General features: G+C 43.6%; 1 protein-coding gene across 2 annotated transcripts; it reads right to left on the reverse strand.

Moving 5' to 3' along the window:
* Positions 1-10,230: 10,230 nt before the first annotated feature.
* Positions 10,231-18,274, reverse strand: CTLA4 (cytotoxic T-lymphocyte associated protein 4). 2 transcript variants are annotated; one of them, XM_022567479.2, is made up of 4 exons: positions 16,744-17,035; positions 13,284-13,631; positions 12,717-12,826; positions 10,231-11,437 (listed from the first exon to the last, which is right to left on the reverse strand). In XM_022567479.2, exons 1-4 carry the CDS (start codon positions 16,850-16,852, stop codon positions 11,333-11,335), a joined length of 672 nt encoding a protein of 223 aa, XP_022423187.1. In that variant the 5' UTR covers positions 16,853-17,035; the 3' UTR covers positions 10,231-11,332. The 2 variants fall into 2 exon arrangements, with proteins under 2 accessions (XP_022423187.1, XP_022423188.1); XM_022567480.2 differs by lacking the exon at positions 12,717-12,826 and having other exon boundaries at positions 16,744-18,274.
* Positions 18,275-18,642: the final 368 nt, after the last annotated feature.

Raw genomic sequence — 18,642 nt, forward strand, 5'->3', positions numbered from 1 at the left:
AAATGCTTTTAAAACAGGCATATGTTCCTCAAGTGGAAGGTGTTGAGAAAATTCAAGCCCGGAAAAGTCAAGTGGCTTGTGTAAAACTGGCAGGCTGATTAGTGATGGGTCTGGGACTCAGAGCTAGCAGTCTTTATTTACAATCCAGCAGTATTTTCTCAGGAGATCCTGTCATCTTTCCAATTTCTCTTTGTGAACCAATTGTGAAACCAAGATAGCAATTTGAAAAGACATGCTTTAGAAATAAGCATTACACTCACGTCTTTACCACCCAAAAGGAATGGAAAGAGTTTAACATCACAATGCAGAACAGATCTATTTGAAGAGTCCTCTTCTAACTAAAATGACTGAGTATTCTGCTTTGAAACTAATGTTTGAGAAACATGTAGACACAGTCCTAGGTGGTCCTTCTCTGGGTGACACACTCCTCCCCAAATCATCCACCAAGGAGACATGAATTTCTGCCTGCTCTTCTGCTACCCAAGTCCTCCTCTGGCATTGACCACAACCCAGGTCTTCTTCCAGCCACTGGAGGAACTCTATTAATGTAGTCTTGTGCTTGAGGTTTCTTCTTTAAATGTGCAGAATTCTAGATTACAGCTTATTCTTATATCATTTCCTGGGAAGTAGGTTGCAGGTCTATACCTAGTAAATAAAGGCCCTACAAGCCTTTGAGGTTCCCTCTTATATTGGTCTTAGCTTCATTCAACTCCGTTGAATGATTATAGCCCCATTTTCATATTCAATCAGGCACTCATTCTTCTAGAGATACTTACTGAAAACCTACTCTGTGTCAGTAACTGTTCAGTGTCCAAGCTTTAAAGTGGAAAGAATTGGGCAGAGTGAAAATAATACATTCTCAAGACACTGACACCGCCAATGACAACACACCAATCCCTGTACATTGTAATTTACGTCCAGGATTACACTCATAATTGGCCAAGATACAACTTGTTCTACATAGTTCACTTCCCGGACACAGGGACTTGAGATGTCCCTTCATATGAATGATGACTGCTCCTTGATCTACCTTCAGGCTCTAACAAAGGGAGGAAGGACAGAAGAAACTGATCTTTGTAGAAGTCGGTTACGATTTTCAATCTAACTCTGGGTTTCTTTTCTCTTAAGTTCAGCTCTTCTAAATTACTGAGCCGAATCAGATCACCACACCCTAGCCTAGTGTGTGCAGTGACAAGCAACTCCAGGGGACCGCCTTGTACTTCCTACAGATCACACGCTGTGTCTATCCCCCAGATTTACTCAATGTGAACAGCATCAGCACAGCTTACTCATCCTGGAGTTTTTTGTTTCTTTCTTTCTTTTTGCTGATGTACTTGCACACAGTCAGCCGCTTACCACCTGACATTTCTATAATTTTGTTTTTCCTCCCCAAGCACACCCCTCTACACTTGCTCTTCATTGAAATTCACCTTGTTTATATCTGAAAATCTCTGCAGCTTCTCAAGGTTGCTCTGAATTCTAATGCTAGCTCCATAGGCTTTCAGGCCTAGAAGGGACCTTGGAGGTAGCGAGTCTGACCAGCCCCCTTCCACTATAGAGAAGGAAATGGGGATCCAGAGGCACAGAGGACATTTCCAAGGATCTGTGATTTATCAGTTAGGATCTCAGCACAAAGCAGAGTTCATCTCAGATGGTTCAACTGAAGAAACTTGAATAAAGGGACTTCTTACAGAGGTGTGGACAGCGTTAAGGGCAAACAGTGGACGTTGAGATTCCTCAGCAACCAACAACCACAGAAATACTTTATTATAATAATAAAGTAATAAATAAATAATATAATAAATACTTTATTTTCCCTAGATCTTAAGGAGAAGGGGCAAAAGTAGTGACCAGAGCTCAGTGAGGGCAGGAAATGAGGAAATGAGGAGAAGCAGCCACCCAACCAGAGTTGAAGTCAGGGAAGGACGCAACTACTGCCCTGGATGCTGGGATGACTGGAAGAAATACCCCAATCACTGTCTCTCCACGCCCATCTCCTGCTGGTGCCTTCCATCCATCGTGATTTCCAGAGGGCAAGGAAGGCAGGTGTTGTGGTCCATTCAAGTCAGCTTTCCCCACACAGAGCAGAGTAGGAGAGCATGCAGAGTAGATTTGGAGGAGAATAACTAGGGGATACAGTGAATTCAGTCACCCGAACTAATGCACATGTCCATTTTAACCAGTATCAGTCTTATTTAAAAGGCTCTATCTGCTTAGCAAATATTTGCTGAAGGGGAAATGAAGGAAAGGTGCAAGAAAGGAAGGCAAACAGGAAAAATGTAAACCTGACCTGTGTCAGGCACCGTGCCAAGTACTATAAGGGGTCATGAAGAAATAATACAAGTATTCTGTAGTCATACAGTTACTATGTATATTGCTACACAACACAGTGTTCATCCCATGCCAGGCCCATGCTAAGCACTTTATAAACACCAACTCATCCAATCTGCAACCTCGTCCTACAGAAGAGGAAACAGAGGCATAAAGTATGGGGCAGGATTAGCCCCAGGCCCCTTGCAGCAGAGGCCATGCTGAACTATTACCCCACACTGCCTCCAGGAAGTAGAAGTCCCTTGGGGAATTCATTTTGTATTTGGGGACACGGTAATATTAATGCATGGGTACTTAATTATGAGCATTAAACAATAACAAATTACATAAGTACAAGACGGTGTAAGAATAAGTCTGGGGATGGGAGTTTACCTGGGGCTAGAGCCATCAACAAAGAGACCAGGATGGCTCTTAAAGGGTGCTTAACCCAGAAATGGCTTCAGGCAACTGCAAACCCACTGGGGCAGAGCCAAGAGCAGAAAGAGATCTCCTAGCTCCAAACAAGGGCTACTAGTCCGTTTACCCTTGACAATTCACTTTTCAGGGCTCCACAGACGTCTCCTTGGAGACAGGCTTCCAAAGGACAGATCTAGTACCTCACTCCGCAGGACAGGACCTTAAGGGGTCACCTTGGCCAGCCTCCTGCCCTCAGGCCAGGACATATTGATATGCTCTCTTGTCAAATGGATCAATTTTTTGCACTCATTTTCTTGATTCTGTGGAAAAGACAGTGACTTCTTTTTTTTAAGGAACTGAACATAGACTTATAAATATATGCACAGGAAAACATTCCAACAATGGAATACAAGCAAAGTAAGACCAACCTTGTATATTACACATTTGTCTCTATTATCATCACTTTTGAATATAATTTAGACTCCGGGTAGATGGTACATTTGCTTTCTTAATCGTCTCTTAGAAACATGAAGTATTTAATAAGAATATTAACAGAGGTCCTTTTGTTCAAGGGCAAAGCATGTAATTTTCTTCTCATTTGCACATGAATTTTGACCTTGAAGAGACTAGACATCACATTTGGTTTTATGTTATTGCTGTGGGTTTTCCAGTTAGGTTTCTGTTATGTTCTGCAAAGAGAAAAACCAGCCCGTATCTAATTTAATACCTCTATATTTCCACAGATGTTCACAGAATATTGTAGAGCCTAGTGGATAAAGATTTTGCTGCATGTTTTCAATTCATGACTTAAATTTGTGTTTCTACCACATTCTTTTTGTATTAAAAATTTCCATTGACTATTTTGTTTCCAGAGAGTGAGATTATAAAATAATTCTCTCAGTTTCACTAGGCATAGTGATGTCTGATTTGAAAAAATTTATAGGTTAGGCAGCCAAGTTAGACAGCATTAGTACAGCTGTGACTGATGAAGCCAAAAGTGTTAAGAGAGTTGGAAAAAGCCAGATTCATCCAGACTAGTTTGATCCCAGTGTATATAAAGCACCACACAAGAGGAAAGTTTCTGAGGGTGGAGTCCAGGATTCCACTTCCCCTGATTCTTTTCCTTCCCCACCAGTGATGTTGATGAGGCTCCAGCAGGCCTGCCCCAAGCCAATCTGCAATATGACCCATCAGAATGCACTCTCCCTGGCTCTGAATCCAAGTGTACACATTAGAAGGAAAATCGTGCTAAACCTCCTTTCTATCACGTGCTCCTTGGAACACCAGGGCTGAGTGCTCCAGGAAGCCCACAAAGCAAATCTAGTTCCTCTTTCACATGACAGCCCTTCATGTCTTGAACACAGCTCTCATGCCCTTCCTAAATCATCTCCTCAAGCTCAAATTACAAACACCATGAACACTCAAATCGGCACAAGCCCAGTCCAGGGTGCTCAGCTGCGCACAGGCTTAAGGCTCTCCATTCAGCAGTTCTTTTGTGATGCTCCCCCATAATCAGCTTTCACCCCTGCACAGTGCCCAGCCTGTCCCACACACATACTTGCCTCCAGCACCACCCATCCCGAGCGGAACCATTGCCTTTCATATTCATTCCTGGCAGGGAAGGGTTTTTTTCCGGTGGTTCCCACACTTTGACTTCTGGTAGGAATTACGTCTACATGGCTACCTCAGTCACAGCCTCAGCTGGATGGTCCCCTGCTTCTGACCTGGGCTTCTCTCAGTCTTCTATGTGACCTGTGGCATTGGGTCTTGCTTGATAATTTTGTTCACAGAATATTGGTCTACTTCATTTGCCATTTGGGGGGAACTCCAGGCTTCTGTCTTTTGTTTTCTTTCTTTTGTTCTCCTCAAAGGGACTCATTGATATTTTCCAGCACCCCTCAGCCCCAACTCAGAGACTCTCCCTTCTCTTTACCCCCATCCCCCAAACTCACCTTCTATTCCAAGCTGATTATTATCCTTTTAGAAACTAGCCCCATTCCAGGGGTCACAGGTATACATGCAAGGTCACTCCCACTGACTTCCACTGGTCATTACTTTCTTTTACCTCCAGCCTGTTTTGAATGGGAATGACCCCAATTTACAAGGAGCATGCTATGGTTTTGCAAGAACCGAATCTTCCCATTGGCTGTATTACTGGTTTCATTTTCCCCATTTTTGAGTGAGAAGTTCTAATACCCAAGGCCAGCCAGCAACATTGCTGCATGGACTTCAGCGCCAGTGACTGGGAAAGCAGCTACTATGTAAACTGTGGACTGCCACCCATGGTCCACTTTTACATGTCTTCGATTTCCTGTTTTCCTCATTCTCTGGTGACAATTCTCAGCTGCTGGAGCTAATCTCAAACAAGTGTTTTAAAACCCTTTTAAAACACTTGTTTTGAAATAGTTATTCAAAATAAGAATATTTGCTTAACCCCCATGTGTAACCCCCATGTGTAACCCCCAAGAATATTTGCTTAACCCCCCATGTGTAACCCCTCATGTGTAACCCCCATGAAACACGCTTTGCTTCTCTAGCACTTTGGTCCCCATTCACTTTCCATTTTACCCTTTTCCTTTTGCAGATAGACCCCCAGAATTCAGACGTGGTCATCTGAAAAGAGCCTGAGCCTTGGAATTCAACATCAGTTCTAATCCTGACTCTGCCACTTACTAGCTGTGTGAGATTGGGCAAGTAATAAAACCCCCTAAAACCTCAGCTTCCTCAACTGTAAAATGCGGGTGTTGTCAGTATCTCTTCTCCAGGGATCTTGTGAGGATTACTTTAGCTAATTTACACCCATGCAGTGTTGAAGCCTTCATGAGTTGGTCTCCTTTCCCTCTTCAATCCAAATAAGGAGCTCATGAACTGTATCCAGCATGGCGGCTTCCTCAATAGGAAAGCAACACTAGAGAATGTTAGTCTTCATTCACAAATCCAAGCTTCCTGTCCTTATAGTCATGGTTAAGGATAACTTTGATGTGCCAGGGGCAAACAGATGCTCACGGGAGACTAAAGACTATGTCTGACTTGCAGTTAACTGCAAGGAAGGAAAGCAAGGCTCGTGTTCAATGCATTAAAGAAAATAACAATGTGAGGACTACAGAACAAACTAAAATGTTGTCAAGATGAAGCAAGAAGAAAAAGGCAATGTCCTCAGAAAAGTGTAATTCGTGAGACATCACTTTCGTTGCATTCTAAAATTTGAAGTCACCTCCTGAAATATATTTCCTACAGTTTCTCCCAGAGAGAGCCTCCTCTTTTTGTTCAAATAGATAATATCACTTTGGGTGACTAATATCATGTTTTTAAAGCAAGGTTGGTTGCTATGGTAACCTGATGGCATGTGATATAAAAAAAAGAACATGTATCGTTTCACTGGGTTGTTCCATGACTTCCAGCAGAATTGAGAAGCTTTCTCAGGGCACCGTAGGCTTTGCTGACAGAAGGTTGGCAGCAGTGTTTTGTCTTCTCTTCTGCTGCATCCTTCTGCCGGATTGCTGAGGATCACCCGAGACCCTCTTGCTAGGGCCCCGGAAGGTTAAGGCAGAGATAGAAAAGATGGAGCCAACATCAGGCAGGAAAGAGTAGTAATGGTAACACTGAGACTTAACAGAGCAGCTGGCGTGGAGGTGAGAGGAAAAACAGGTTTTCTAGAGGTAGCCTGCGGTGATGGCAGTGATGTTCCAGAAGCAGCCTAAAAAGGACAGTCCCTGAGCAGAAAGGCTCAAAGTGTCACCCACAGCACAGCCCTGACGTGAAAATCTACAGACCTGTCTTCTCAGACTTTGTTACCTTGGACAAGTTTCCTAATGTCTCTGAGGCTCGTTTTCTTCTAAAATGTGAAAACAATTTCCAAGGTCCTTTCTCCAGTCCTAGTCATCTGTGATGGTAGGATCCTGAGTTAGACCAGGGCATCTGAGAGTAAGATCTCAGAGACTCACTGAAGGATTAAAATCCCTCAGGCCCTACCTCAGATCTTATAAACGAGAAGCTCTGGATCTGAGGCACCTCAATCCACATTTTTTCCAAATGTTCCAGATAATTATGGTGCACAATCGGTGTAAGAACAGCTGTAATAGAGTGCACCCACGAAAGCAAAGATTTCCAAGAAGGGTCTGAATGTCAGACTCCTCACCGTATAGAACAAAGTGAGTTGACTTCTAAGAAAAAATTTAATAGGTAAGTAACTGCCAACTTTGTAGGACCCATTGGCCCCCAGCGATACTGAGCATCCATCCAACATGTGCCCTGGAGTGAGAACAGGAGATTGTGTTAGTCCTGAAGCAGCAGCCCCGGTCTCAGGCTGTTCCTGCCCAGAAACTCCTGGGGAGGGGTCTCCAGAACACTTTTTATTCACACCATGTTAAGGTACAAAGTTTCCTGCTGATAAGGTTGTCAGATCAAACACAGGGCATCCTGTTTTTGGCTTTTGGGGTTTTTTGTTTTTTTTTTCTTTTGGCTGAATCTGGCAAACCTACCTATTAACTCCTATCCCAGCCTGTAGACAAGGACACATAAAAGAGGAAGTAAAGAACCTTTCCTCCATCTCCACCAATAGGATGTGTTATCTTTCTGGTCTGAACAAAGAAAATTGACCTGAGCTGAGAAAAACAAATTTATAAAATAAAACAAGGTCTCTAAGCCGCCTAAATCATCGCTCTAACCAGGTGCAAAAGAGAAGTAAAACAATAGAAATAGCTTTCCAGAGAAAGCCAGCTTCTCCTTCACTTTGAGAACTCCAAAAACAATAACTTAAGTGTCTAACTTCTTAACCTTCCCAACTGGCTTTGCTCCAATTAACAGCACAGTGACATCAACAGTTTGCAAGTTTTGGTCCCAAGTAAAGTAAGTGTGTATCAACTGTGGAGACAAAAGAAGGTACAGACTCAGTATAAAAATATAGTCAGTTTTAGCGGCAACCCACAGTTCAAAATACAGAGAATAAAAATGAGAATTCATCTCCCTCCCCCCCACAAAAATATTGGAAGATTAGATTGAGATAAAAGTAGAATGCGTGGGGCAAGGGAGCCAGAGGGAGCTCACATTCCAGTCTTAAAGGTTTAAGCTGAGAAACAGATTGACCTACACATAATTCTCTTGGTCAAAGAGGGAGGAGATTAGGCTTGAAGCATTAGAACTTCTCACTCAAAAATGGGGAAAATGGAAACCAGTAATACAGCCAATGGGAAGATACAACCATAGCATGCTCCTTGTAAATTGGGGTCATTCCCCGTTCAAAACAGCCATGTTCTGCATAGAAGACATGTCCCTCTCATTGTCCCAGATGTCCTAGCTCCCCAACTCTCCAGTACACTTGTTTGAGCATCTATTGTGTGCCTAAAGTTGTGGTGATGCCTATTTTGGAGAAGTTTCCATCCAAGCTAGGGAGAAAAGACATAGGCATCTGAAATTATTAGAGACGAAACTGAATATAGCTGCAAAACAGAAGAGAAAAATCCATGTAGGCTTGAAGTGTCAGCACATCCGATGGACGAGGCAGAATTTGAAATGAGTGTTTATGGATGCAAAAATAAGGGATAAAGATATTTGGGGGTGATGAATAGGGAAACAGGAAGTGGCAGAAATGAGAGTACCATATTGGAATAAGGGAGATGAGCAGAGGTATGTGCTGGGAACTGGTAAGAGTTGGGGTTGACCCAGGCAACCCCTGGTAGCTCTCTCTTGCTCCTCTTGTCTCCACATTCCTACCTGAGACTAGTGGTTCCGGGAGGAGGGGCACAGTGGACCCCTCCTCTCTCAGCCACGGTGGACCAAGCCTCATTTGATGATGACTGGAGTCTTGGGGCTTCCCCAAGACCTTGATCCCAGAGATGGTGATGGTGATGAAGGCTGGAAGGCCATAAAGCCATTGGTCCCCTGATTTGAGGGCTATGCATCTCTCTGAGTATTGCAGATAATGGATCTACCCTCATAAACAAGTTAGGGATTAGAAAAGGCTTTCCTTTGGTCCCCAGACAACCCTACCCCATATTTGCTTTCCACCCTTTCAGGTCACAGTCTTTCTTGCCTATTTCTTCATAGGAGAAATATCATAGGAGAAATTCTTTGGAGCCAAAGAGTATTTTATTAATATGTCTTCAAAATTGAGGCTGAGTGAAGTAGGCAACGCTTAACTCAATGAATAGCTAATGGCAGAATTTCAGATAATAGTAGAGGAGATATTAAGCTTATGTAAAGTAGTCCATTGTCTAATGGTGTCTGAAAGATGCCCGAGAGATCCCTTGCCTAAGGCCCTCTGTCATTTAGATCTTCCATCAACTATGGAGAAGAATGATCTCTCTAAAGACATTTGGAGGAGAAGAAATGGTATCAGACTATCCGTTGGGCCTCATAAACTGTGTGTTTCTTCATGGCTTCCAACCAAAGACCAAGAAATCAAGAGAAACAGTCTTCTGCATAGTAGGAATTTATTCTAGGTAAGTGCCATTACCATATTTGGAAGACCTATTCCTTTTTATTTAACACATCTTTCTGGAATGCTCACTATGTGCTCTCTCATTTGTTTGTTAGCACTTGCTTGCAAAAAAAGAGAGAGTTTTAGTGAGCAAGAGAGAGAGCTGCCTAAACAGCGATCCTCAAAACCTGAGGGGTCTGAGAAGCACTGAGGAGGCTGTTGGGAGAGCAAACTCCTGGCCCCATCGCCCAAAGGTTCTGATTCAGTGCATCTGAGGTTAAGCGCTTGAATCAGCATTTTTAGGAAGTGACCCAGTTGATTCAATTATAGGTGATCCCTGGCCACCCTGAGAATCGTTGCACAGAACAACAACAGGATATGGAGGTCAAGAATGAGAAACCTTAAATGGAAACCAAGCAGGCTGAGGCTACATACTGGTTAACCAAGAATCACAGAGGGGATGTGTTCCTCACATTTGTGAAAGAGTCCCTCTGGAAGCTGCAAGGGAAAGCTCCGTTTACCACAGAAGCAGAGCAAAATGGCTGCAGGGACCAAGGTTGACAACGGCTGGAGTTGCCATGGCAACTGTAATCAGTGCTCGAGTAGAGCTGGGAAAGGTCTGGGTGAGAAAGAGGGGGTAAAGAACCTGTGCTGAAGAGAGCGCTGTGTGATTTATCAAGGGCTGCTGTAGCCGTGGTAGATCGCTTCGTATCCCAAACACTGGGGAAGCAATCAAAAGGACAGAGGATGAATTCCTTCCAAGAATGGCTTGCAGGTGAAGGGCTGATTCATGAAGCATTATTTGCCCTTTTGGGTTTTCTCCGGACGCGCAGGCTCAGCGGCCATGGCTCACGGGCCCAGCCGCTCCGCGGCATGTGGGATCTTCCCGGACCGGGGCACGAACCCGTGTCCTCTGCATCGGCAGGCGGACTCTCAACCACTGCGCCACCAGGGAAGCCCTCCTTTTGGGTTTTTTCGATTTGTTCTCAGTATTCCTAATATTGGAGACTCAACCAACTGCTAAATGAATCAACCAAAAATAAACTCAAACACAATACTCACTTATAAGGAATGTCAAAAACAACTCTGGAAAACGACCACCACAGATTTTTATTTAATTAAAAATATTATACATGTTGTTGCATTTTCACGGAAAATATCAAGTTAAAAAACACCAACAGTGTTAGTTTTCAGAGACCCTCGCATTCTGTTCTGCCATCTGCTGCTTTTTTCTGTCGGTGGCATTAACCATGTGTAAGGAACTGGGGCCCCCATGGAACTGGAGCTTCCTTGAGGTTCATACCCGCAAGACTCCTGAAATGAGCCATTTTCTCGACGATGATGGTGCTCTATCAAGTTAACTCAGATACCACCAGCTTTGGCTTCCTTGCAAACCAGTGGAAGGAGTTGGCATAAAAGCCCAAACCCCATGTCAACACCAACTCAGCCCAACATGTCTGCAAGAATGAGCTATGACCTTATCCAGTTTCCAAGCCAGTTGGCAAGTGACCTTGTACTCTACCTGGTGTATTAGTGTCCTGAGTCTCTCCACAAAACTTCCCCTGAACCCATGGTGGGAAGACACTGCCATATAGTGTTTATACTCAAACTACCAGCAAATACACAAAAGCACATGTGGCCCCCATGCACAATACTATCAAATAAAAAATACATATTGTTACAATACAACCTTTGGAATCACTGGCTAAAATATAGCCATGTGAGTATTTTTTAAGTCTTTATGTAATTATATATTTGTTAAGAAAAATAACACAGCATAAAAATTTTACATGAAAACATCATTTCAGCTATAAACATCTCACAGGTAAATACAAGATGTATATAATACCATCCTCGCTCTTAATTCTTCCTTTGCTTTCTTGGGACTGTACCATTCCCTAACTTATGTCTTGACTCCACATTGTAATGCTGCATCCCAATATTGCTCCCAAGTGAGGCTTTTACTAAAATTGGATCAGATGTGACAGAACCAGCCCGGCTCTGTTTTTCTGCTCCTTTGTTTTAAATTGTAGTACGCTTAATTTGGGTTCTGCATCCTGCTTTATATTAAAGAGAGATGAATCCCCCAAAATACACAAACAAACAAAAATAGCTGGATAGCAAAAAGTTAGAATTGCCTCAGCTCTTACAAATTGGAAAATAGTCTTTTTTCTTCATAATGGTCTCTCAATTGATGGGAATGAAATAAGGCTGAAATTGCTTTTCACATTCTGGCTCTGTTGGGGGCATTTTCACATAGACTCCTGTAGTAAGAGGGCTTCTTTTCTTTAGCTGCCAAACATTAAAAGAAACAGTAATTAGTATTGAGGAATACAGAAGCCACTTCTAACTATAATAGGATTCAACAAATATTGGGTCCCTACCCCACTGAAAAATAGATGTTCACAACATACAGAATTATAAGCCCCAGGAGATTTTCTTGATTCAGCTATTAAAATTCATTTCGGGTAAATAACTCTGTGCTATTGACTTAAGATAGAAATCATTTTCCCTGACTGGGAGATAGCAGAAAGAAACTTCAAGAAAGCTTTAGAAAGAACACCCAAAATGCCTATGATAATTGACTGGGTCTTGTTTGTGAGGGGATGAGCTTGATAAGATAATAAACTTCAATTATTCTCTTTGCGAGCAGTATGTCTCATCTCTACTCCTCACATACTCTTTATTACTTTTTTTCTCGGTCCACATTAGTTCCCAGTTTTTATCACCTCAGTAAATTGAGGTCTAGTCTACTGGTTAGTGTGGCACTTTTTAGCAAATGAGGTAGAAAGAAGCTACAGCAACAGAACAGACTGAGTAGAGGTTCTTGGAATACAGTGTAGGGGTGCGGGAGGGAGAGAGGGAGGGAGTAAGGGAGTGGAAGAGAAGGGGAGGGAGAGAGGAAGGGGAGGGAGAGGTTTGTGAATGGCAAAGCCAGCCTCAGGCAAAGGAGGTTGCAAGCGACTGTCAGAAATCTTGACAGAAGTCCGGGTTCCATACCTCTGCTTCTTCTACAACAACTGTAGTAAATGAAAACTGGGTTCTCATTTACTGGGCTGGAGAAGAGCATGAGGCTTGCCAGTCAAGCAGACTGGGTAACAGGGCACCCTGGGCATGTGTTACGTGGACGCCTACAGCTTGGTCAAGGATGGCTCAAGTAGAGTTGTACAGAGTGATGCCTTCCAGGTAAAGTAGAGGGACATTAACCACCCCTGCGGTCTTCTCCAGCATCATTTTGCCCAACCTAATGTTTCAGGGTTATTAACTTAAGTACAATTGTCATGAAGATAAAGAGCAAAACAGCTGCCCCGTGTTGTTCAGCTACTCAAAATGAAACCCTATGCAAAAGCACACAAACATTCAATGTCAAACACACTCATATAAAATATTAGTCATCCTGAAACCTCAAAGGCCAATGCCAAGGGTTCTAGTGTGTTCTTTACCACCGTCCTTCCTCTTCTTCATTTACCGCTTCATCTCAAGAAAACTCGACTCAACAGCATCATTTGGCCAGTTGTTATCACTAAAGGTATTCTGACCAAGGATGGTGCGTTATCGGCACGGCACTCACCATTTTGCTCAAAGAAACAGCTGTGATGAGGAAGCTGTAGAAAAACAACCCTGAACTAACTGCTACCAGGATCCAGAGGAGGAAATCAGAATCCGGGCATGGTTCTGGATCTGCAACAGAGAACAAAGCAGAATTTCCCTGAGATGCTTTCTAAATTCTAGGGCAGTACTCCCCCCCACCGGTGAGAGAAGGAAAAAGTTCAAGCTTCCAGACCTTGATGTCCACCCCTAATTGGAATCGCTGGACCCCAGGTAAGTCTGACTGTTGGGGCTACTTTGCCAGGAGTTTCAGATCAAAGGCCAAGGCCAAATTTCATGCTGGGTATCGCTCCAGTGTGAGTGCCCCAACCTGCCGGGAGGAAACACACCTTCTCCAGCTCATTTTATTTTATAAACAGAATGCCGTTTGCCTCGCCACCCATACTGAGTAGGACTCATGCAGTAGGCCAGAGAACTCTTAAAGAGAATTCCCACAATCCTAAACATGAACGACCTGAAATCAAGGAGCAAAACTGTTTGCACACAGAGAAGAGACAGCAATGCAAAAGGCGTCGTCAGTGATGCTCACCAATGACGTAAATTTGGGTTCCATTGCCCATGCCCACATAGTAGGGCGGCGGGTACATGAGCTCCACCTTGCAGATGTAGAGCCCGGAGTCCGTGGCCCTCAGCCCTTGGATGGTGAGGTTCACTCTGTTCCCACTGGAGGTGCCAGTGCAAGTGGAATCCTCCAGGAAGGTCAGCTCATCTTCCACCATGTAGGTCGCGGCGCAGACTTCGTTCAGCTGGCCGCCTGCCTTCCGCAACACCGTCACCCGGACCTCGGCGGCTTTGCCTGACGACCCATATTCACAGACGAAGCTGGCAACACCCCGACTGCTGGCCAGCACCACTGCAGGCTGGGCCACGTGCACCCCTAAAGCAAGAAAACCAAAGGGAACTCAATGAACTCATGCTAGCGCATGACAAGGTCCAGGCAAAACCCTCAGGCCAGGCAAAGTTGATCTTTGATGGCCCCCTCCAGTCTCACCTGTCAGCCTTTCTCTCCCCCCATCAACAAACCCATCACCCTCCCCTACCCCTTTCCTTCTCCACCCACCCCAGCACCCCCTCCATCTCGCCACTGTCTTCCGGTTACGCTCCATGAAGGTGCTTCCTTATTGGAAAACAGTGCCTTGAAGGCAGTTGGTTGTGGCATGAAGAACACTGATGTGACAAAGAGAAGGGCTGGCTCTACTGTGAAATAGGTGATTTGGGGAAAGCCATGCCTCCCCCGTGGACTTCATTTTTCCCTCACATGCAAAATAGGGGATTAGATCAGATGACATCAGAGTGCCTTCCCACTCTGGTATTCTAAGGTTATGATAGAGCTGTAGGACCCATAAGAGTAGTAGGGGAAAGTTTGGAGGCTGAGGTATAGAGTCTTGCTTTATCCCTCAAAGTATACCTTAATAACCTCTACCCGCATTGATCTGGCCCTGGACCTCAATCGCCCATGAGGAGCTGAGCCTTGGCCCCTGGTGCCGGCCACCCCCTTCCCTGCATTATCGCCAGAGAATGAGGGATGCTGCTTGATGAAGGAAGCCACCGAGCCGAGGGCACCGGGTCATTTCCTCTGTAGGCTGAGGCAACCCTGCTGTTCACTTCTATGGGCTTCCCCTGCCACTGTCATCACCTCTTCCACCGCCCTCTCTCCTTCACTCGAACAACTTGTGTTCCTTTGTTCTTTTCCCTCTGGCTTCTACAGGAGAAGGGAGGCCAGCTCTCCATACAAAAGGGCTCACATCATCTAAAAAATAGTGGCTTCATGACAAATTACTTTCCTGTAACTAACTGGGCCCCTCTCTAGTCAATCAATCACACAAGTGACACTCAAAACTTGGATTGAACCATGACACTCATTCTGTTCAAACCCTTTCATGCCTTATATACCACTGATTACAAAAACAAATAACTTTCACTGTCTCCATTATCTGATCCCAGCTTACCACTCCAATCTGAGCTTCCAGGACACCTCTTCCTGTGTATAAATCACTTTATTCTGAAAACATTAGTCCTTTCCCCCAAGCACCTGTAGTAGGCAACCTGTGTCCTCAGAAGAGAACAATATGGCAGCAGCCATTAACCATTGCCATGGTTAATCCAGCAGCCCTGGTTGGCTAGACAGTAGTTTTCTTTCCCAACCCTCATTTCTGTCTATCAGAGATGCCCTCTGAGCATCCTTTGTACTATTATAACTCCACCGTAGTACTTAATCAAATTCAGCCCTGTATTAAAGGTTTTTTGTGCATTAATCATTATATCCTGCCCATTTGTTGTGTTGACTCTAAGCTTAAAGAAGACCAAGTTTCCTGCCCTCCCCCGAGGCAAGCTCCCAATTATCACCACTAAATCTGGTTACACAATTTTCCAATATCCACCATGGGAGGATCCCAGTTACAGGTTGAGATAAATTTTCTTAAAAGTAAATTTGATTATTTCTCTGATATTTAACTTTACATGTTCAAAACATGTAAAATAAGAGAATGTGTATGAATATTTCTTATACAGTAAAAATTAATAATCAAATATCTTTTGAGCACCTACTTTGTATAAACCACTTGGTTTTTCAACCGAGAAGCTCTAGAGGGAGAGAAGGTTGAAATTCACCTTCTGGTAAAACGGTCACCATTTCACACCATTGTAACAGACCAGGTATCAACCTCTAAAGAGCTTTATTTCATCTGAAAACTGGGGAATCTGCACCTAAGGTCCAGAGATAAGTCAGGCGGCAATTAAGTATCTTATGCCAAACAGACCTATGGCTCTTTCTTTCTTTCATTCTTTTGTTCTTTCTTTCTTCCTTTCTTTTTTTCATTTTGTTTGTTTGTTTTACTACGTCAAATTGCTTTCATTTTTTAAAATAATTAGCTAACTATAGAGTTGATTAAGAGGACCTTAAAACCCTGCATTGAGTAAAGAATGCTGAAAGTTTAAACAAGCAGGCTAATCCGTTTATAAAAGTGAATCAGAGGACCTTAAAACCTTGAATTGGGTAGGAAAGAAACTTCCCATAATTTGCCTAAATCAGTGTTCTTCAAAAAGGGAATTTTTTTTTTACATCTTTATTGGAGTATAATTGCTTTACAATGGTGTGCTAGCTTCTGCTTTATAACAAAGTGAATCAGTTATACATATACATATGTTCCCATATCTCTTCCCTCTTGCATCTCCCTCCCTGCCACCCTCCCTATCCCACCCCTCTAGGTGGTCACAAAGCACCGAGCTGATTTCCCTGTGCTATGCGGCTGCTTCCCACTAGCTATCTATTTTACGTTTGGTAGTGTATATATGTCCATGCCACTCTCTCACTTTGTCCCAGCTTACCCTTCCCCCTCCCCATATCCTCAAGTCCGTTCTCTAGTAGGTCTGTGTCTTTATTCCCATCTTACCCCTAGGTTCTTCATGACATATCTTTTTTCTTAAATTCCATATATATGTGTTAGCATACAGTATTTGTCTTTCTCTTTCTGACTTAAGATGTGGCACACATATACAATGGAATATTACTCAGCCATAAAAAGAAACGAAATTGAGCTATTTGTAATGAGGTGGATGGACCTAGAGTCTGTCATCCAGAGTGAAGTAAGTCAGAAAAAGGGAAATCTTGAGCTAACCCTGATTCCAAGCCCAAATGGATTTAGGATGGTGGGTATCTTTGCTCTCTTAAATCACTTAACTTTGCAGTATTTTCTTCTCATCTTATAGAAGTGTCTGAAATTGCTCATGTCTCCCAGACCAACTCACACGTATTCATTAAGCTCCCACTCCATGCCCAGCAAACTGCTAAGAGCTGTGTCTCTGCTGATTTGCTGCTGTCAGCTGTCCCCTGCCTGCCTTGGAATACAGAGCTGCCCATGCCAGGAGATTGGAGTCTCACCTTTAGCTTCTGGATTTGCTATAAATCACTGCCCTTGACTGCTAAAAGGAATGAAACCCAGGTGGGAGAAACACCTCCTCCACCCCCATGCTCCAATAACCTCACTCACCTTTAGAGAAAACGGGGATGAAGAGAAGAGAAAACAGGGCAGTACAGGGCCAGGTCCTAGAAGCCAGGTCCAGCCGAGCCCCATGACTCTGGAAGCCAAAGCAAGCCATGGCTTTATGGGAGCAGTGTTCAGGTCTTCAGGAAGCAGAGCGAAAACTTTCAGGATCCTGAAGCTTTGAAATGTGTTTGAACCCACACAGAATCAAGGACTTTATATAGCAGGCTTTGATCCCAGGTATGTACTACACATGTGCACACACAGAAGGCACCTGAATTTCTAGCCTTTTTGTTTTGGTTTTACGAGAAAGGAAGCCGTGGGTTTAGCTGTTACGTCGAAAAGATAACCTCAAATACTCAAAGTAAAACTGAACAAAACAAGCCAATCCATGGATGGAAAATGCACTCAATTTGAAACTGAAGCTTCTTGTTCATTTTGAGGATAAGTGGAGACTTGGAGAATTTCCTGGAGTGCAGGAGTCCCCATAAGTCCCAGTTTTATCCAATTGTCTAGGCATATTTTACGACCCAATTTATTTCATTGATACACCCCCCTGCCTACCCCACAAAACTGCTAAGTTGCTGGCTCTCTGAGCCCTTGTGCTAAAGACAGAATTAGTCTGGGCATCATTAATAAAGGCTTTGCATTCCACCTGTGAGGCGCCATCTTTGGCATGCTTTGCAAATCAGAGTTTATTTCTCCTAGCTCCATTTAAGATTTTTGTTAGGAGAAAATACCAAAATCACAAGAACTAAATTGATCTGCCTCTGGTTTTGCAGATGAGGAAAGAATTCTGGTGCTCTTGAAAGCCTTAACTCAACAAAGACAAAACAGAATTGAAGAAGAAAAAGTCAATGAAAAAGACCCAAGAAATTCAAACCTTCCATCAGAGAATAGACTCTTTTTTCCTAATGGGAAGTTTTCAAGCAGAAAATCCAAGGACTGAGGTGAAATATGACTGAAGTTCTTAAATTTATGAAAGTCGCAGACAGAGCAAATGTTCATCCTCTAAGAAAATACTAAGCACCAGAGACTACCCCACTCTTAAAACTGAGGACTTTTCTTATATTTCAATGATGAAAGACACATTTATTGAGAGCCTATGATATGCCAGAAATTGTGTGCGTGTAGGACTGAATGACGACAAAACAAAAATGTAGTCAATGCCTCAAAGGACTTCCAGAAGACCTACACACGAGCAGACAGTATGGTGTTTGCTTCCTGCAGCCCTTCATGGTTTCTCTTGCCCAGACTCCTCAGCACAGCAAAGGAGGCTGTGTAGAGTACGGGCCTGATGCCTCTCAGACTATCTTCCAGCATCCCCTCACATGCCCCCTTCCTCTGCTCGTCATCTCTCCAACACACCTCTTTCAGGTTTCATCAGCTTAACCAACACTGTTCCTACTGCCTTCTCCCTCCCATTATCTTGTTTTATCCTCCAGCTGTTAGCTAAGGTGCCACCTCTCTCCTGACCTGCCTCTTTCTCATACTCCTCAAACTCCTTATGTAAGCCTTCAAACCCCACCTGAAATGCCAGCAGGCGGTAACAACTTAAAGGACGCTTACTAAGGGCCACATCCAGATACAAAAGTGAAAAATGTATGTTCCTAATCTTGAGAGGAAGTCACAGCAGCCACAAGGCAGACATTTAAACCCACGATCATGAAATTGTGGATAAATGCTGAAGGTGAAGTATTGCTGAAGCCATTGGTTCAGCCTGTGGAAGTCAGAAAGCGCTTCTCAGAGAAGTAAATGCTGAACTTGTTGTTAAGGACAAGGGGCAAGAGGCGGGTATTCAGACCAGAAAAACAGTGTGTGCCAGGCTAGAAAGGGCGTAAAGCATTCATTACAGCCAGAGAACAAGCCTGGTATGGGGCTCACCAGTACGTGGAAGACTAGGTT

Source organism: Delphinapterus leucas, chromosome 8, assembly GCF_059928025.1.
Source record: "Delphinapterus leucas isolate spDelLeu-1000000601 "Yukka" chromosome 8, BTC_Dleu_Yukka2, whole genome shotgun sequence".
NCBI lineage: Eukaryota > Metazoa > Chordata > Mammalia > Artiodactyla > Monodontidae > Delphinapterus > Delphinapterus leucas.

What these genes read in the sequence shown, in the direction of transcription:
- CTLA4 (XM_022567479.2), bottom strand. Translation starts at nt 16,852, where the DNA reads ATGGCTTGCTTTGGCTTCCAGAGTCATGGGGCTCGGCTGGACCTGGCT. An exon ending in CATCCCCGTTTTCTCTAAAG is followed by an intron (nt 13,632 to 16,743) that starts GTGAGTGAGGTT and finishes TTCTTGCTTTAG; the next exon opens with GGGTGCACGTGGCCCAGCCT. An exon ending in CTGTTTCTTTGAGCAAAATG is followed by an intron (nt 11,438 to 12,716) that starts GTGAGTGCCGTG and finishes AATGTTTGGCAG; the next exon opens with CTAAAGAAAAGAAGCCCTCT.